The 18,341-nt window shown below is 36.3% G+C and overlaps 1 protein-coding gene across 3 annotated transcripts in view; it reads right to left on the reverse strand.

Annotated features, from left to right (window-relative positions):
• Positions 1 to 12,514: 12,514 nt before the first annotated feature.
• The window catches only part of LOC143223688 (non-structural maintenance of chromosomes element 4 homolog A-like), a 31,478-nt gene continuing 25,651 nt past the window's right edge, over positions 12,515 to 18,341 (reverse strand). The window contains exons 9-11 of one of the 3 annotated variants that reach the window (XM_076451988.1): positions 15,992 to 16,077; positions 15,035 to 15,086; positions 12,515 to 12,838 (exon numbers count right to left, since the gene is read on the reverse strand). In XM_076451988.1, coding sequence (XP_076308103.1) covers positions 12,696 to 12,838; positions 15,035 to 15,086; positions 15,992 to 16,077 — 281 coding nt within the window. In that variant the 3' untranslated portion in view covers positions 12,515 to 12,695. The remainder of the gene's footprint in view (positions 12,839 to 15,034; positions 15,087 to 15,991; positions 16,078 to 18,341) is intronic. The other 2 variants (XM_076451990.1, XM_076451989.1) reach the window with 2 other exon arrangements.

The following is an 18,341-nucleotide window of genomic DNA, read 5'->3' on the forward strand; positions in this document are numbered from 1 at the left end:
ACTTTTCTCTTACCATTTATATGCAAAAACGGCTCGTTTGGGCTGAGAAAACACTTTTACATAGAAAAGCGAACAACGTTTTGACCTTCTTCGGTCTTCGTCAGGTTCCTGACGTTTTTGCATATAAATTTTCTCAACAAGTGGGTTTCTCGTCATCACTGATTATTTTCTCTTACCTATTTCTTCGGCGCACCCCTGGCCTGGGGGCTTGTTACGGTCCAATTTCACACAGGCGGTGAGTACTAACGAAAACGACTGCCTAAACTGTCTGGATATAGCCCAGCAGAGTGTCTACCATTGTTAGTTTGTTTTGAATTTCGCGCAAAACTACGTGATAACTATCTTTGCTAGCCGTCCCTAATTTAGTAGTGTAAGACTAGACGGAAGGCAGCTTGTCATTACCACCCACCGCCAACTCTTGGGCTTCTCTTTTACCAACGAATAGTGGGATTGAACGTAATTTTATAATGCCCCCACAGCTGAAATGACGAAATACTGTTAGAAGGTAGGTGAGTATGGGGTAAGGCAAAATTTAAGTTAATGGAACATATTTGTACAAAATTGCCTGTGTACACTAAATGGAAAAAGGTAAGGTTAGAGCCCCTTTTGTCCTTTGTGTTAGGCGTCTCCGTTATTACTATTATCTTCTTTGTATCAGTGGCGTATTTAAATAGGAGCTAAAGAGGGCTCGGTCCCAGGGTTCATTGGTCTGAATGGGAGTCCATTGATAATTTTATTATATGTAAAGTTACACTGGATGTAGGGCGCACAAAAAATTTTAGCCCTTGGGTCTACACAACCTTAAATCTGTCACTGTTTTATGTTGTTCTGTTTAAAACTGTTCTATTGTTCATTAAGGTTAACATTTTATTAGCTAGGTTTAGCATCCTCACGTGGAAACGCTGGTGGAGTTGCCATAGCTACAACCTTAAAAATGTCATAGAATAGTTATTTAGGGGGAAAAAAAAATCCAAAACAGATACACTTCTCAGAGAAATACAACTGCCTCTGATACTGCAAGATTCTCCAGTAGTGCATGTATCTGGAATTATGTTGACTACTGAATGATTCAAGTGGTTCTAAAAGAGTACTCGTTTTGATTTAATTATTTTTCACGAATATATTGGTGATTTAGCTATTTATACCTTTTATATATGGTAATATTACTGTACTGTTACTTTCATTGTCATATACATTGTTTAATCTAGTACATTGTTTGATAAAAATTCAATTGTATTTTCTTTGTATTATACTGTTCAACTATATCAGCATTGTATCCTCTGTCCTTAGCGATGCTTTTAACATAACTTATTCGTCTTTCAAATGAGAAAATGGGTGATTTGATCTTGGATGTGGCAACACGGAGACTGAATATGGTTTCCTATAAACAGATCCATTATTATTTCTTTTAACGAGCACATCCAAAAAAGGTAAACAATTGTCTCGTTCATTCTCACACGTGAACTGAACAGTTTGTTTGTTTGTTTTGGAATTTCGCACAAAGCTACTCGAGGGCTATCTGTGCTAGCCGTCCCTAATTTAGCAGTGTAAGACTAGAGGGAAGGCAGCTAGTCATCACCACCCACTGCCAACTCTTGGGCTACTCTTTTACCAACGAAAAGTGAGATTGATCGTCACATTATAACGCCCCCCACGGCTGGGAGGGCGAGCATGTTTGGCGCGACTCGGGCGCGAATCCGCGACCCTCAGATTACGAAGCACACGCCTTAACGCGCTAGGCCATGCCAGGCCCCAAACTGAACAGACTCAAAATGATCGACATTGTTTAAGTAATTAACAAATGTTTTAACTTAATGTCTCGATGCCGCCCAACCAAGGATGTGTCGTGAACAATTCCACTCCAACAATCAATTTTTAAGCAGTATTATCAAAATCAGTACGTCCAAAGCTATCGGTATAAGTCACATAGGAGTGAAAAAAATAGGGTAAAAAACCCATGAATAATCTAATATTCTGCTCATGTTATTTTTCAGTAACTTTGAAAAATAATTTTCAATACAAACGTCAGTTGGATTAATAATATCAACAATTTCGACGGGAGAAATGGAAGTTTGAACTAATCTGTCATATAATATCTTTCAGAGGAACTTTGGTGAACAATAAAAATATATCAAAATATACCAAATTATCAGAAACATTAAGTTTAATGTTTTTTAGTTTTCTCAACAAATTCAGTAGAATTTTTAATGGTATCTTTCTTCTTACTACACCAGTACGAAAACAGTTGAACAATATACTTTGTAACATATTGAGACGAGGTGTCTGTACGAGATACAATAGGCCTAAAACTATTGTTTAAATTGTAAATCTCACTTAGGTTAAACATAAATACGAGGTAGATAAAAATTGGAAAGTATCTTGTTGTTATTATATATTCTTTAACATGATTTGTTATTATTATCAGGTTATAAATTTATTTGTAGGATCTATTCGAAGGATAACATACGAAGCATCATTTAACAACTTATCCACATTAGAAATGTAATCACATTTCTTCAACACCACTACACACCAGTTTTGTCAGCCTGTCTATTAACAATATGGGCCCGGCATGGCCAAGCGTGTTAAGGCGTGCGACTAGTAATCTGAGGGTCGCGGGTTCGCATCCCCGTTGCGCCAAACATGCTCGCCCTTTCAGCCGTGGGAGCGTTATAATGTGACGGTCAATCCCAATATTCGTTTGTAAAAGAGTAGCCCAAGAGTTGGCGGTGAGTGGTGATGACTAGCTGCCTTCCCTCTAGTCTTACACTGCTAAATTAGGGACGGCTAACGCAGATAGCCCTCGAGTAGCTTTGCGCGAAATTCAAAAACAAAGAAACAAAAAAAAACAACTTAAAACAGTCCTCGTCAGTTGATGGCTATTTCAGTTTGTTCACTTTAACATTCGCCACTACAGCTCTTTTATGGTTAAACTCACAACCATGCATTCAGTACAGATCTATCTAACTGTGTTTAATTAATGCTATCGACACGTATGTATTTACACACACTACAAGACAATATGTTGCAACAATACTCAATTAGAACAACGAATCAATTTCGAAAGGTTCTAGTAATATGACGTTAAATCATATGAGTTGTACACAGTTAGGTAAATGTAACTGCGATAAACTATCACTTCAAAATATAACTAACGGTAACACTCATGCTAAACTTAAAACATATAAATCAAAATAAGCGCACTAATTGTAACAGTTATGCATATCAAACACATTGAAAGATGTACCGAACGATAGGCAGTCTGAGAATTTGATTAAAAAATAAAGAAACCCAAAAGACTCATGAGAATGATTTTTAATACGAACCTTGTTTCAGTTTAATGCGTGTAACGTATATTGTTAAACGTGTATTACGCAATTCCCGCCTGTTCTCTAAATTTGTAAAAGATTCTAAAGAATAAAAATCAACAATTAGTTTTACGAAAACACCAGCGTATTTTTGAGTACTGTTGAACTCTCGAGTGTGGTTGGTTGGTTGGCGTTTTATGGCGCCTTAATGTTAATAAATCGACACGCAGTAATAGAGTATTGTTTGGTCAGTAGACTATAAGCCTCGGGAGCTATAATTGTGACAAATGCTTGGTAATCGGAAAACTCCAGATATTTGACCAGGAACGTTTATAGATTTCGAACATCACAAACTTCAGTGAATTAACTTCAAAAGTTAGTCTTTATACCAGGTCATTAGATATTGTCTGGAAAAACGCACGTGTGAAAAATAGAGCCAGCTAGCATTCCTGTCAAGGGAAGTGTATTAACATAAAATTAATTTGCTCGTCGTGGACCTGGACCACTAATAAAATATTCAGTTCTAGACCAGACAGAAGACTGAATATTGTGTGTAAATTTGTAAAATGTTTGTATATAAATAACATTATAATTTGTATTGTTTTTGTATATTAAAATGTGTGTGTGTGTGTGTGTTAAGAAATAAAATGGTGTATAATAATCGTCTTGGCAAATACAAATTTGATACAGACAGAAATTCAATTAGCTTCTAAATTAAAATTTCCAGTTATTTTAAATCTTAATACTAGTGCATGTAACATAAGTCTGAGACTTGTTCTAGCTGAGTTATAATACGCAACAGGAGACATTCACATTATTTTGAATATGTAATTCAATAAGTTGGATAACAACCATAATTCAAATAATATTTTATTGAAACAGCTCCTATCAGAAATTAAAATTTGAGATTGTTTGGCATTTCACAGTTAGTGATACATCACCAAAAATTATTTGATTGATTGATTTAGTGTTTTATGACACAAAGAAGCTAGGTTATCTGCACCAAACGTCCAGTAAAAAGGTAAAAATAAATTAAATGTAGTAAAATACATAAAAGGGAATGAAGGTAAAACAAAACAGCATTGAAAAACAGAAAAAGCATAAAACCAATGTTGACACCTAGTTTACAATGTTAAGAGAGAAAGCAGAGTAAGAGAAGTTGTAAAGGACTTTCTCTAGCAAAATGGTAATGACCATAACCTGCCAGGAAGACTAACAGGTAAGTACAAGAACCACCGTCAGTCACCTGGTCTTTCCAGTCCTGGTGTCGAGTTATTTAATGTTCTAGCCATTTCACAATGTCAAATTGAACTAGAGAGATTGAGACTGAAAAGGGAACCACAATTAAAAAGGTGTAATGAATAAATATCAAACTTAAATGAGGTTAAAAGATTAATGGCCATTAAAAACTGAAAACTTTATCAAGGTGGACAGTGTCACCGTCACCAATAACACTGTCCAATGTTACAGACAAACCCTGGGACAGAACATGTTTAAAATAGTGCCGTCGTTGAGTCATAACGATGGCAGGAAAGTAAAATGTGGCTTACAGTGATTTGAGTGTTACACAAACTACATACTGGTGCAACTGTTCCAGATAAAATAAAATGATAAGTTAAAAACTGTGACCAATGCGTAGTCTAGTTAGAACAATTTCCTCCTTTTGAACCTTACGAAAGCTAGATGGCTAAAGCCCAATATAGGGTTTTATTTGAAAAAAGCTTGTTGTCACGTTGCTTACTCCAAGTGGACTGGCAGCTGGCACAGAGCTGAGCCTTGAATACAGGACTATAGTCCATGTACGCAACACGTACAGTGGTGAGAGTGTCAGAGCAGATGGATTTAGCTGCCGTGTCTGCAAGCTCGTTCCCGCGAATACCAACGTGGCCTGGTATCCAGAAAAACTGGATAGAAGTAGATGTTAATGATAAATACACCAGTTGGTTTTGAATATCAGTGAAAACTGGGTGTGAGCCAACGTGAAGCAATTCCAGGGCCAGTAGAGAACGAAGCGAGTCAGTATAGATAGTGCAGTTGGAGTACAGCTCAGCTTCAAAATACTCAAGGGCAAGAGATATGGCGTATAGTTCAGCAATAAACACAGAAGCTGTAGAAGGGATTCTGCGTGCAACCACCAAACCGCAACAAATCACGGCAGAGCCCACAGAATTGCCTGATTTGGAACCATCCATATAAATTGGAACGGAATGATTGTTCAAAAGATGTTGAGTAAATAAAAGACAGTACTTCCAATCGGGAGTATCTGCCATTTTTAGATGACTGAAAGGTCACCTTTGGGGGCTGTAATAAGCCATGGAGGGATGGGCTGACCAGTGGATTCTGCAATGTTATCCAAGGACAGACCCAATTCATCCAATTGTGCCTGGATTCGAAGGCCAAAAGGAGCAGTAGCAGATCATATGTTCTGAAAAAGTATGGCCCACTGAGGAAGGATAACACATCCCTAGGTGGGATGCTTTAGTAAGGAATGAAGTTTCGAAGAATATGGTAAAGACAGTTGCAAACAGCAAAGGTGCAGAGAAGGTTCATGAGATTCTACATATAAGCTTTGAACTGGAGAGGTGCAGAAAGCCCCAGTGCAGAATCGAAGTACTTGATGATGAATGGGGTCCAGCATCTTTAAGACCGAGGGTCTGGCAGAGCCATAGACCATTGATCCATAGTCGAGTTTTGAACGAATAATAGCACGATATATCTTTAACATAGAACATCGATCCGCTCCCCAACTGACGGTAGAGAGGACACGGAGGATGTTCAGCGCTCTTGTGCATTTGACCTGTAGCTGCTTTAAGTGTGGTATGAAGGTTATCTTATGGTGAGAGATAAGCCCCAAGAACTTGGTCTCAGGGACCACTGGCAGTGAAACTTCACCGATACGGAGTTCAGGATCAGGATAAATACCACGTTGGTGGCAAAAGTGCATGCAAACGGTTTTAGAGAGAAAAATATTAAAGCCGTTCACTGTAATCAATTTCAGTACACGATTGAGGGCAGTTTGTAGTTGCTGCTCAATATATCTCATGTTCGACGACTGACACGAGATGTGAAAGTCGTCGACATAGAGCCCATTCCCAACAGTAAGAGGGAGTTGTTCAGTGATGGCATTTATCTTTATACTGAAAAGTGTGACACTCAAAACACAGCCACGACGGACCCCAAGTTCCTCTACAAAAGAACGGAAAATTGTCGAACCTACACGAACTTGGAATCTCCTTTCCATTAAAATTCTTTTTAATAAACATGGGTAAATGGCCACGTAACCCATATATGTATAGGTCTCTCAAAATGCCATACCTCCATGTTGTGTCATAAGCCTTCTCAATGTCAAAGAATATTGAAACAAGATGTTGGCATTTGAGAAAGGCTTCTCTGATTAATGTTTCAAGTCTAATTAGGTGGTCTGTGGTGGAGTGCTGTCGTCGGAACCCACACTGGGTGGGTGAGAGGAGGTTGTTTGATTCGAGGAACCAAACAAGACAAGCATTAACCATCCTCTCTAAGGTCTTACAGAGACAGCTCGTCAAAGCAATTGGACGGTAGTGTGAAGGAATCTTGGGATATTTCCCAGGATTAGAGAAAGGTAAGATAATAGCCTGGCGCCAGGCATCAGGAAAACATTCTCCTGCCAGATCCGTTTAAAAACAATAAGAAGAATATCAAGAGAAGCAGGAGAGAGATAGTGTAGTATGTGATAGTGTACATCATCAGGTCCAAAGAGGTACTGCCAAACAAATGAAGGGCCATTTTCGGTTCCACCAGTGTAAAGGGACAATTACAGTCAAAAAGACAGTCAGTTCGAAAGGAAAGAGGTGAACGCTCTGCCTGAGTCTTGATGGCCAAGAAAGTGGAGGAACAAGAAGAAGTGCTAGATACCCGGCAAAAGCTTTCACCTAGAGTATCAGCAATGCTCTGGACATCAGCTACCTCTTGTCCATCAGAGAGTAAGATGGAGAGGGGACAGAATTGTGGTGCCCACTGACCTTTTAAATCCTGTCCCATATGACCTTGGAACTGGTGGTAGAAGATATGCTAGTTGTTAACTTAATCCAAGATTCCTTCTGGCTTTGATGTCTTACCCACCTAGCATGTGCATGGGCCTGTTGGAAAGTGATGCAGTTGGAAAGTGTGGGACATCTACGGAAAGTATCCCAGGCCCGATTTTGAGCCCTCTGTGCTAAGTGGCAAGCAGGATTCCACCACGGTCGAGGATATCGTGGAAAACGTGTCGAGGTTTTAGAAATACACTGAGCAGCTGCTTGTATAATACAGTCAGTTACCACTGCCACACAGTTGTCTATTGATGGCTGATTCACTATGGCAGGATCAAGTTCTGTGAGAGCAGTGAAAGTGGACCAGTCTGCCTGATCCAGCTTCCACCGGGGCACGCAGGTAGGGTGGCATCGACCATGGCCAGTCTCTCTCAAAAGTATAGGAAAATGATAACTGCCTAGTGGATTATTGTCAACCCTCCATGAAACATGGGGGAGTAATGAAGGGAAGCAAACCGAGAGATCAATAGCGATAAAGGACTGACTAGGTGCATGAAAATAAGTGAAAGAACCATTATTGAAAAGAAAAAGATTGTGATCAGAGCGACCCCTCCTATCAGTAACAGCACTTTCCCAGAGGGGATGACATCCATTGAAGTCCCCCAGGATTAGAAAGGGAGACGGCAACTGTTCAACGTGAGCATCAAGATCTGATTGATCATATGTCTCTCCAGGGGACAGGTAGAGACAACAAACAGTGATGGTATGACCCAAGGAAACACTGATGGCTACAACCTCCAAGGGTGTGTTAAGAGACAAAGACAGGGTGGGCACATGCTGATCAATCAAGAGTGCCACCCCTCCATGTACTTGTCCATCACACAGCTTGTCATTTCTGTACAGAGAAAACTGCCGAATGGTGACTGTATCAGGAGGTTTTAGAAATGTTTCTTGTAAGGAAAGACATACAGGATGGTAGGAAGCAATCAGTGTTTTGATATCATCCAGACTACAACGAAAACCTCGACAGTTCCATTGTATCAAGGTGGCCATTTTTAACGACGGGTAGGCGAAATAGCTGGAGAACCCTTCTGTTTACGACCACGTCTATTTTCCTTACTGTCCTTAGTCAGAGGAGGTCTATTGACCTCCAGGGATTCTGCCCTGGTTCGATTGGGCAGGTCTTTGTTATTGGAAGGGGATTCCAGTGACTAAGGACACGAACAAATGATTGTTTTGCATCGTGGGGTGGGAGAAAAAGATGTGTCTAAAGAAATGTCTGTATTTGAAACTGAAGGATGTGGATCTTGAGGTTTATTGGAATGTATGGGAGGAACAGAGATGGGTGTATAAGTCGATTCATCGACCTTTTTAACCACGGAGGTCAAAAGGCTTTTCATTCGTTTTGAAAATGATTCTCTTGGAGGCACAGTGAGATCTGTCTGCACTCCCCCTGTAGTTGTGGAACAAAGTGCAGCAGCATATGTCCGAGATGGAGTGGCAGACAGCAATTTCCAAGCCTCAGAATAACTAATGTTATGTGTCATTTTCAAATGCTGCACCTCTTTTTTCTCCAACCATTTTGGGCAAGAACGAAGTAGGAAGGGTGAGAACCATTGCAGTTGACACATTGTGGGTCTTTGTCACACTCATAGGCATCGTGGTCCTTGCCACCACAATGAGCACATATCAGGGAACCACGACATGACGTCTTACATTGGCCGAACCTCTGACATTGGAAACATTGGAGAGGATTTGGAACATACGGTCATACACTGCAAATTAGATAACCTGCCTTGATGGTGGCAGGTTCACATTGTGATGTAAATGTCAAAATGAGGTTATTTGTCGGCAGTGTAACTCCATTTTAAAAGTGGAGATGCTCCTCACTGCAGAAACTCCTTGAGCGGAGAAACCAGTGAGAATTTCTGACTCGGAGATGTTCTTCAAATCCCTCTCAACAATAACTCCTCGTGATGAATTCAAGGTAGCATGAGGGGTAACCTCAATACGTATATCCCCAATTGCTTTTGAATTCAAGAGGAGTTCACTGTGTTGGATTGTGGATATTTCAACCAATATGTCTCCAGATCGAAGCCTCTTTACAAATCCCTCTCAACAATAACTCCTCGTGATGAATTCAAGGTAGCATGAGGGGTAACCTCAATACGTATATCCCCAATTGCTTTTGAATTCAAGAGGAGTTCACTGTGTTGGATTGTGGATATTTCAACCAATATGTCTCCAGATCGAAGCCTCTTTACAGACTTTGGAGAGCCAGTCTTCAAGACGTAGTCGTTTACCTATTGACTGTTTTTTCACTATTTTATTTAAATTTTTTATTGGAGAATGCATAGGAAAAAAGGAAAATTTTGGTACTCACTGACCCCACCCACCATGGAACCCTACCAGGGGATGCACTACAATGTCATGCAAGGACATTGCAGCAATGCCAGGGTTTCGTGAGCACTCTATCCAAACACCAGCATTAGCCACAATGTCCACAAAACACGTTGGGAACTTCCAACACTGGTACTTGGTTGACTCTAACCCAAGTGGACCAGCCGACTGACACAAGGGGGGCCACCCAAAGGCCGCTCGTCTACAGGAATTCAAGGCCAAAGTGGTGTGTCAGGGTTGGACCCCTCAACCACCAGGATCCTCTCCTCCCCTTCACGGGTCGCCACGCATGGCAACCACGTGGGCGGATGTTTAGATCCCAGAGGAGGTAAACTGAAAAAACAGAACCTTCCCTGGGAGGTCCCCTCACCACATACAGGAATCCACACTGAGGCGCCAAAAAATATTTATCTACTCAGACCGTTAAAATGTATTCAGATTGAAAAGTTAGAAGCTCAACAAAGTAGTCTTTTGTAGTTAATGGCAATGAAAAAAAAAAAAGAAACAGGGATAAATTTAGGGCACCTGAATCATCTAAAAAGAGACCTACAACAAGAGGAAACCAGTGACATGGTAAAAAAAATTAAAAATTGGTATCTTAATAGGTAAGAATCCACAAACATCCAGATATGTAACTGTGTCCTTGTTTATCAGAGGAAGTTGAATAAACCAATTGGTTTAGCATGTCCATCCAAAATTATACCTTAGTTTATAAGAGATATGTTGGAGATACCTTTTTTTGTATCCAAAAAACAAAATCATGTGATAAAGCTTCAAGACTACTTAAATTCAAAGCACAGAACCATCGAGTTCATGTATTAAAAGCAAAAAAGAATATAAACTGCCTTTTTTAGATCCACAGGTCATCAACCAGAACAATAGACTCAAAACTAAGTATTACCACAAGCTGACACCTGGCCCGTACTTTCAATTTCAGCACATTCATATCTGACTTACAAAACTAATTTAATAAGTATTTTATTTCACAAAACATATAAACCTATCAGCTCCTAAGGTTATTTTCATGGCCAACTTACCAATAATAAAAAATACTTGATTGAAAATGCCTTCCATGTAGCACTCATTAACAAAATTATTTTTTAATATATCAATAAGGTTTACAACCCCAAAATTCCTGACTTCAACATTCCTAAATGTTCTATCACCTCGATGATACCTTTCACTGGTTCCACAGCATCAATCTAAAAACTAATCTTAAAAGCATTCTATAATCAAGTTATCCCCAAGTCAACCTAACAAACCAAACAAATGGATACACAATGTTTTCTATTCAAAGAAAAAGTACCTCCTTCAAAACATCGCTGGTATACAAATATTTGTGTCCTTGCTGCAGGCATGTTTGTATTGGGTCAATGGCTCAAACCTTGAATACCAGAATCAGCAAGCATTGCATAACAGCCCTTTCAATGACTCTGGAATTTATAACCACCTAAGAAAAGGCCGTGGCAAAAAAGCCAAACACTGAACAGTTCAGTGAAATATGACTGAATGCTAAGAAAAGGAAGCTCACCAATAATCTAAGCTGAACAATCAAAGTACTGCACCTCAAACTATGATCAACACATTTTGATCTTCTAAAGTCATCCAGAAGATGATCTAAGAAGGTACAAACATTGTTCTGTACTTTATTTTAATTAAAGTTATAATACCCATACCAGCCATCTTGAGAATACATTTTCACTTCAAGTGGGTTTTTTTGTCATAATGAATTTTAACCAATTTGTTGAGTTTTTATGCCGTGATACTGAGAAATCATAAATATCCATTTTGGTTAAATTTTCAAGAAATTATGTTGCTGTACATCTTGATGTAACTTGTATACTTTTGTTTTCTAATCTTGATGAAATTTATGCTGTTGAAACAAGCTACAGAAGATAACATTTTTGACGAAAACAAATGTTTTTTTTATCCATGGTTTTACGTTTCTTAAAATATTTTAGTGATATGTATACAAGGTCAATATAGAAATTCTGCAAATCTGTAGAGGTCACATTTTTATGTATCAAAATGCAGTTAATACCAACTTTAAACATTACAATATTTTAATATTTAAGATACTCTATAATGATACACAGCACAGTGAAGTTCTTTCAAGAAGTTACTGGAAAGAATTCGTTTGTTTATTTGTTTTGAATTTTGTACAAAGATACACATGGGCTATCTGTACTAGCTGTCGCTTTATTTAGCAGCATAAAACTAGAAGAAAGGCAGCTAGTTATCACCACCCATCACCAAATCTTAGGCTACTCTTTTACCAACGAATAGTGTGACAGACCATTACACCTAAACACCCCCATGACTAAAGGAACAAACATATTTTGTATGATGGGGAATGTGAATCTCCAACCATCAATCTGTGAGTGAAGCATCCCACTAGTAAGAGAAATGATGTGATGTGTGAAAAAGTTACCTTACTGCATACAAATTGTGATTTTTCCTAAATATTCTTCTGGAGTTTCATATGAAAGTACTACCATTGTCGTTACTTAATGTTCTTTATTTGTAAACAGAATTTGAACTTAAAAACATCTTCTCTTGCACTGAAAACCAATAACAGGTCATAAGGTAAAATCTCCTGTTATATTTCATTCAGAAGAAATGTTAGAGAAAGAACTTACAGCTCATAGTCTATTAACACTGAAAAGAAAATTATGTGTGTGAAAATAGACACAGTCTTTTACAATTAAAACACTAAACTGTTATACCAACACCACGAAAAAAGAGCGTCTCTAGGTAAACTGAGTAAGTTGATAAAACCTTGTGCCTTCAGAAAATAAGAAGTGAATATCGCATTTATTTGATGTTCTTCAAACAAACAAAATATAAGAAAACAATCACTCCATCATAATTTTATATAGCGGATAAACAGTAGTTAATGAAATTGTATACAACATTGATATGCTATTCTGTGTATTAAAGTACCTAATTCATATTGTTTCTTCAGAAATGTCAAACTTTATTCTTCAGTATTTAAACCATTAACAAAATTTGATAGATCAAATGTTGCACTTTGTAAAAATTCTATTTTTCCCCTTTTGTGAAATAATTCTTCCTTGGTGGAATTATTGTCCTGGTAATATTGAAGACCTTGATAATTTCCTAGAGGAAATATTACAAACTAACTTTAGGAAAATATTTCAAAAGAAAGAGTATATTTTCCTTTTCTTTAAAAAAACTAACAAAAAACACAACAATGAAAATTATTTCTAAAGTTCGTTTTAACATAATTTATCAAGGACTGTGTGTAAGTGATTAATGTGTATGTAGTACTTCTAGTGGGAGTCAACTGTATTATTAAAGGCTGTGTGTAAGTGATTAATGTGTATGTAGTACTTCTAGTGGGAGTCAACTGTATTATTAAAGACTGTGTGTAAGTGATTAATGCATGTATCGTACTTCTAGTGGGAGTCAACTGTATTATTAAAGACTGTGTGTAAGAGATTAATGTGTATATAGCACTTCTAGTGGGAGTCAACTGTATTATTAAAGACTGTGTGTAAGTGATTAATGTGTATGTAGTACTTCTAGTGGGAGTCAACTGTATTATTAAAGACTGTGTGTAAGTGATTAATGCATGTATATAGTACTTCTAGTGGGAGTCAACTGTATTATTAAAGACTGTGTGTGCAAGAGATTAATGTGTATATAGTACTTCTAGTGGGAGTCAACTGTATTATTAAAGACTGTGTGTAAGTGATTAATGTGTATGTAGTACTTCTAGTGGGAGTCAACTGTATTATTAAAGACTGTGTGTAAGTGATTAATGTGTATGTAGTACTTCTAGTGGGAGTCAACTGTATTATTAAAGACTGTGTGTAAGTGATTAATGTGTATGTAGTACTTCTAGTGGGAGTCAACTATATTATTAAAGACTGTGTGTAAGTGATTAATGCATGTATAGTACTTCTAGTGGGTGTCAACTGTATTATTAAAGACTGTGTGTAAGTGATTAATGCATGTATAGTACTTCTAGTGGGAGTCAACTGTATTATTAAAGACTGTGTGTGAGTGATTAATGTGTATGTGGTACTTCTAGTGGGAGTCAACTGTATTATTAAGTACTGTGTGTATGTAAGTGATAAATGTGTATATAGTACTTCTAGTGGGAGTCAACTGTATTATTAAGTACTGTGTGTATGCAAGTGATTAATGTGTATATAGTATTTCTAGTGGGAGTCAACTGTATTATTAAGTACTGTGTGTATGCAAGTGATTAATGTGTATATAGTACTTCTAGCAGGAGTCAACTGTATTATTAAGTACTGTGTGTATGCAAGTGATTAATGTGTATACAGTATTTCTAGTGGGAGTCAACTGTATTATTAAGTACTGTGTGTATGCAAGTGATTAATGTGTATGTAGTACTTCTAGTGGGAGTCAACTGTATTATTAACTACTGTGTGTATGCAAGTGATTAATGTGTATATAGTATTTCTAGTGGGAGTCAACTGTATTATTAACCACTGTGTGTATGCAAGTGATTAATGTGTATATAGTATTTCTAGTGGGAGTCAACTGTATTATTAAGTACTGTGTGTATGTAAGTGATTAATGTGTATGTAGTACTTCTAGAGGGAGTCAACCGTATTATTAAAGACTGTGTAAGTGATTAATATGTACACGTATATAGTATTTCTAGTGGGAGTCAACTCTATTATTATGTACTGTGTGTATGCAAGTGATTAATGTGTATGTAGTACTTCTAGAGGGAGTCAACTGTATTATTATGTACTGTGTGTATGCAAGTGATTAATGTGTATGTAGTACTTCTAGAGGGAGTCAACCGTATTATTAAAGACTGTGTAAGTGATTAATATGTACACGTATATAGTATTTCTAGTGGGAGTCAACTCTATTATTATGTACTGTGTGTATGCAAGTGATTAATGTGTATGTAGTACTTCTAGAGGGAGTCAACTGTATTATTAAGTACTGTGTGTATGTAAGTGATTAATGTGTATATAGTAGTTCTTATTGGAGCACAGTAATATTACTGAGAACTGTGTTCAAGTGGGTGGGTGGGTTGTACTACTTCTTGTAGACATGTAGTGTATTACTGAGAACTGTATTTTTACTGTGTAGCCATGTCTAAAGCTTATAAAAATCTACTGGTGACCTATAACCTGTCACAGTCTCATGAAGTCAAGCTAGTAACAGTACTTTTACTAATTACATTCTTGATCTACGTCAATTCATATCTAAAAACTGTAGTTTTCTTTTCAGCATATAATAAGTTATCTATTTTGTTTGAATTCCATAAACTAAACACAGTATTCAGTAAATAAGGATCTTTACCTATTGTACTTGCTTGTATAAACTTCCAACCTTTCATGATAGGAGAAAACTTCTGTATATTTTAGACAAACAAACACAATATGTATTTATATATAACACACAAACAATAATGCCTCTAGAGACAAATAAAAAATTCCCAGATCTGTCATTTGTTCATAAGTCATTTAAACTTTCCTTCGTTTTTTGTTTGCAGAATATACAACTTTACCTTTCTTAGATGAAACCATAAACTAATTCTTAAACAACTGTATTTACAGTAAAATTATGTTAATAGTCCATAATCTGCATTGTTTAACTGTATTTAATCTTTTCTGTATCTACTTGAAATGTTAGTTACATGTTACAATATCATGAAGGATAGTAACAGAGACTATACAAATATAAAGTCAGAAAGAGGGAAGGATAATAATATGAGAAACAAAACCTTTTACATGATGTTATCAAGGGATGATATTCTATATATGAAACTATGTTTTATAATTGCAAAAACATTCTGAAAACAACCTATAATTACACACTACTAACATACAAGTTTTCTTGGAGCTGTACAGAAAAAGTTTGAATGTTTTATCATTACTGCTTTGTGCAGTATACTAAATATACATTATAGAATAGCAAAATGTCAGTTTCAGAACAAAGTTACTGAAACAGAACTTTATTAATTATTTTTAGTCTTAACCTGTAATTTCATATGCAGTCAACCTTAAATATGATTAAGAGACCAGAAATGGATGAAACACTTTTTTATGTTATTTGTGTTAAGTGTGTTTTATATCATACTTTTGTAAGTCATGTGTGCTTAGTGTATGGATGAAATTGTTTTGAAACTGTGAAAAGTTAGGACAAATATTTTACATCTTAGATTGCAATTAGAAACAAAATCATTATTTAAAATCTATATTAATTCAAAATAAAATTCTAAAAGCATCAATACTGAAGGATTTAAAAAGTAGTTACCCTCCAATTTTCCATTGTAATTGACATAACAAATTGATTTGATTTTTCAAAAACTGGGTTTTCATCACTTCTCTCTTTCACTGGTGCTAGAAAATACAAAAAAAATCATAATTAACACGGAAAATAAACAAGTGTAGCAGATTATAAAAGTGAACATTCCTCAATAATACTGTCTACACAAGAAACAGCGTTGGTCTGTCTACTCAAAAATTAGTTAGGAGTTTATCTGATCATTAAAGAAATAAAGTTGATTAATCAAAAATGGATAAAAGGTGAAAGTGAGACAAACAGTTAACCTATAAAAAATACCAAGTTATTTATAATTGATGTCATGTCTTAATTGATCAACCATCAAGTTTATTAATGGATTACATCAATCTAAATTAATTATTCTCCCTTGAGACTAATGTTCCTATTATCAGCTTGTTGAATGTTTTTTAAAAGACATTTTGAAATTATTTTTTGTTAAATACAAGACTCACCAGGTACAGAAATTAAGGATTAAATTTCATTTTTAATCACAAACTGTTGTAAATGAAAATGTATCATATAAACCACATAGCACAAAAACCAGTAACAAGCAAACATACAACTGATACTATTCTGTGGGTTTCTTCCTACAAATATTCACAAGACAGTTCTAATAAAACTAAAAAACACATTATTCTTCATCCTCAGATTAAGTGAGAAACTATTACAATTTTCTCATTGTAATCCTGGAAATATAGATCACAGAATTTTCTATTTGGGAAGAAAATTTCCTTTCAACAACAAAACAAAATTACTTATCTCCTTACACTGCACTAATTCTACCACTTTCCTTCCTTCCAATAAATATGATCTACTCTTGTCTCCTTACACTGCACTAATTCTACCACTTTCCTTCCTTCCAATAAATATGATCTACTCTTGTCTCCTTACACTGCACTAATTCTACCACTTTCCTTCCTTCCAATAAAAACATGATCTATTCTTGTCTTCTTATAATGCACTAATTCTACCACTATTCTTCATTCCAATAAAAGATGATCAATAGGATAAATCAAATGGATGTTATAAACCATTTTAAACAACTTAAACTCTTCAAATGACACAAGAACATTTCCATAACATTACAGCACCAACAGTATCCACTGATCAAATTGGGCAAGATTAATCAGATTACCCTACAAAATTTCCAGTAATTCATTGTCAACAGTACCTCATTCTGTGGGGTCCAAAGCCTTATGTGGTTACCCTATTCACAGTACTCAAAAGGCACAAATTATTCACCAAGCAATCTTAAATATTTCCAGTCCTTCAATGTGAACAATTGAATCACCAGTGAAGACAGTTTTCTGTCTCTATTTGAGATTGGAAGTATTTGGACTGTTTGTTTCTAATCATGTGTTTTAAAACCAACACCATGAGACTATCAACACCACTCAGGTGCTTTAACATATCTGCCAGATGCCAAGGGGTGTCTTTACACCACAATTTGTTCAATATTATAACTAAGTTCAATCTGAAAACTCTCAAAGAAGGTGGTTTTGAACATATCCTTGAAATAACTTCAAGACAAGGTGTTGTTTGTTAATTTATAAATTTTAAAGCGAAATACAGTATCTTCAAGCTTCCATACTAGCTAGCACTAAGGTTTACCCCACTGGAAATAAATTCAGTATACATCAATAAAGCTACATTCTCAACATTATTAATTAAGTAACTGTCAGCCTTTTATGCTTCTGCTATCATCTTTTTATGTTTAGCTTTCAAATGATACACGAATGATTTCACCAGTTACATGGTAGGGAAAATCAAAGCATCAAGATTGTCAGCAGCAGGATGAACAGAAAGGAACACTGAAAAAAAGTCAACTATAGATATAATACTGTACTCAGCTTGCTGCAAAATATATACCAAGGTAGTTATAAACAGTTCTTGTATACCTCCATGTCATTTGGAGACCTCCACACTTGTTGTCCTTGACCATTAACCTTGTGACATGCTGATGGATTTCAGCCACCTTACCATTTCAAATCACTTTTCATGGTTCCAACTTTAAAAGGAGAAGGAGAGATGGCTTCTTTTTAGCCAATAAAAATGTCCAAAACATTTTAGTTCAAATTAAAAGAAACCGAATTGGGTATGGTTTTTTCCAACAAAAATACTGCACTAGCTCACGCTGGGCTTGTTAAAATCAACACCACAACATTATCAACATACAGAGAGTATAAACACAACCACAACACTACCAATATACAGAGTTTAAACAGCACCATAACATTAACAACATACACACATTCTTTAAAATACAATACTTTATATTTCAAACATTATTATAAAAACCTAACTTCATGTTACTACTCAT

Source organism: Tachypleus tridentatus, chromosome 8 (genome assembly GCF_004210375.1).
Source record: "Tachypleus tridentatus isolate NWPU-2018 chromosome 8, ASM421037v1, whole genome shotgun sequence".
NCBI classification, from domain to species: domain Eukaryota; kingdom Metazoa; phylum Arthropoda; class Merostomata; order Xiphosura; family Limulidae; genus Tachypleus; species Tachypleus tridentatus.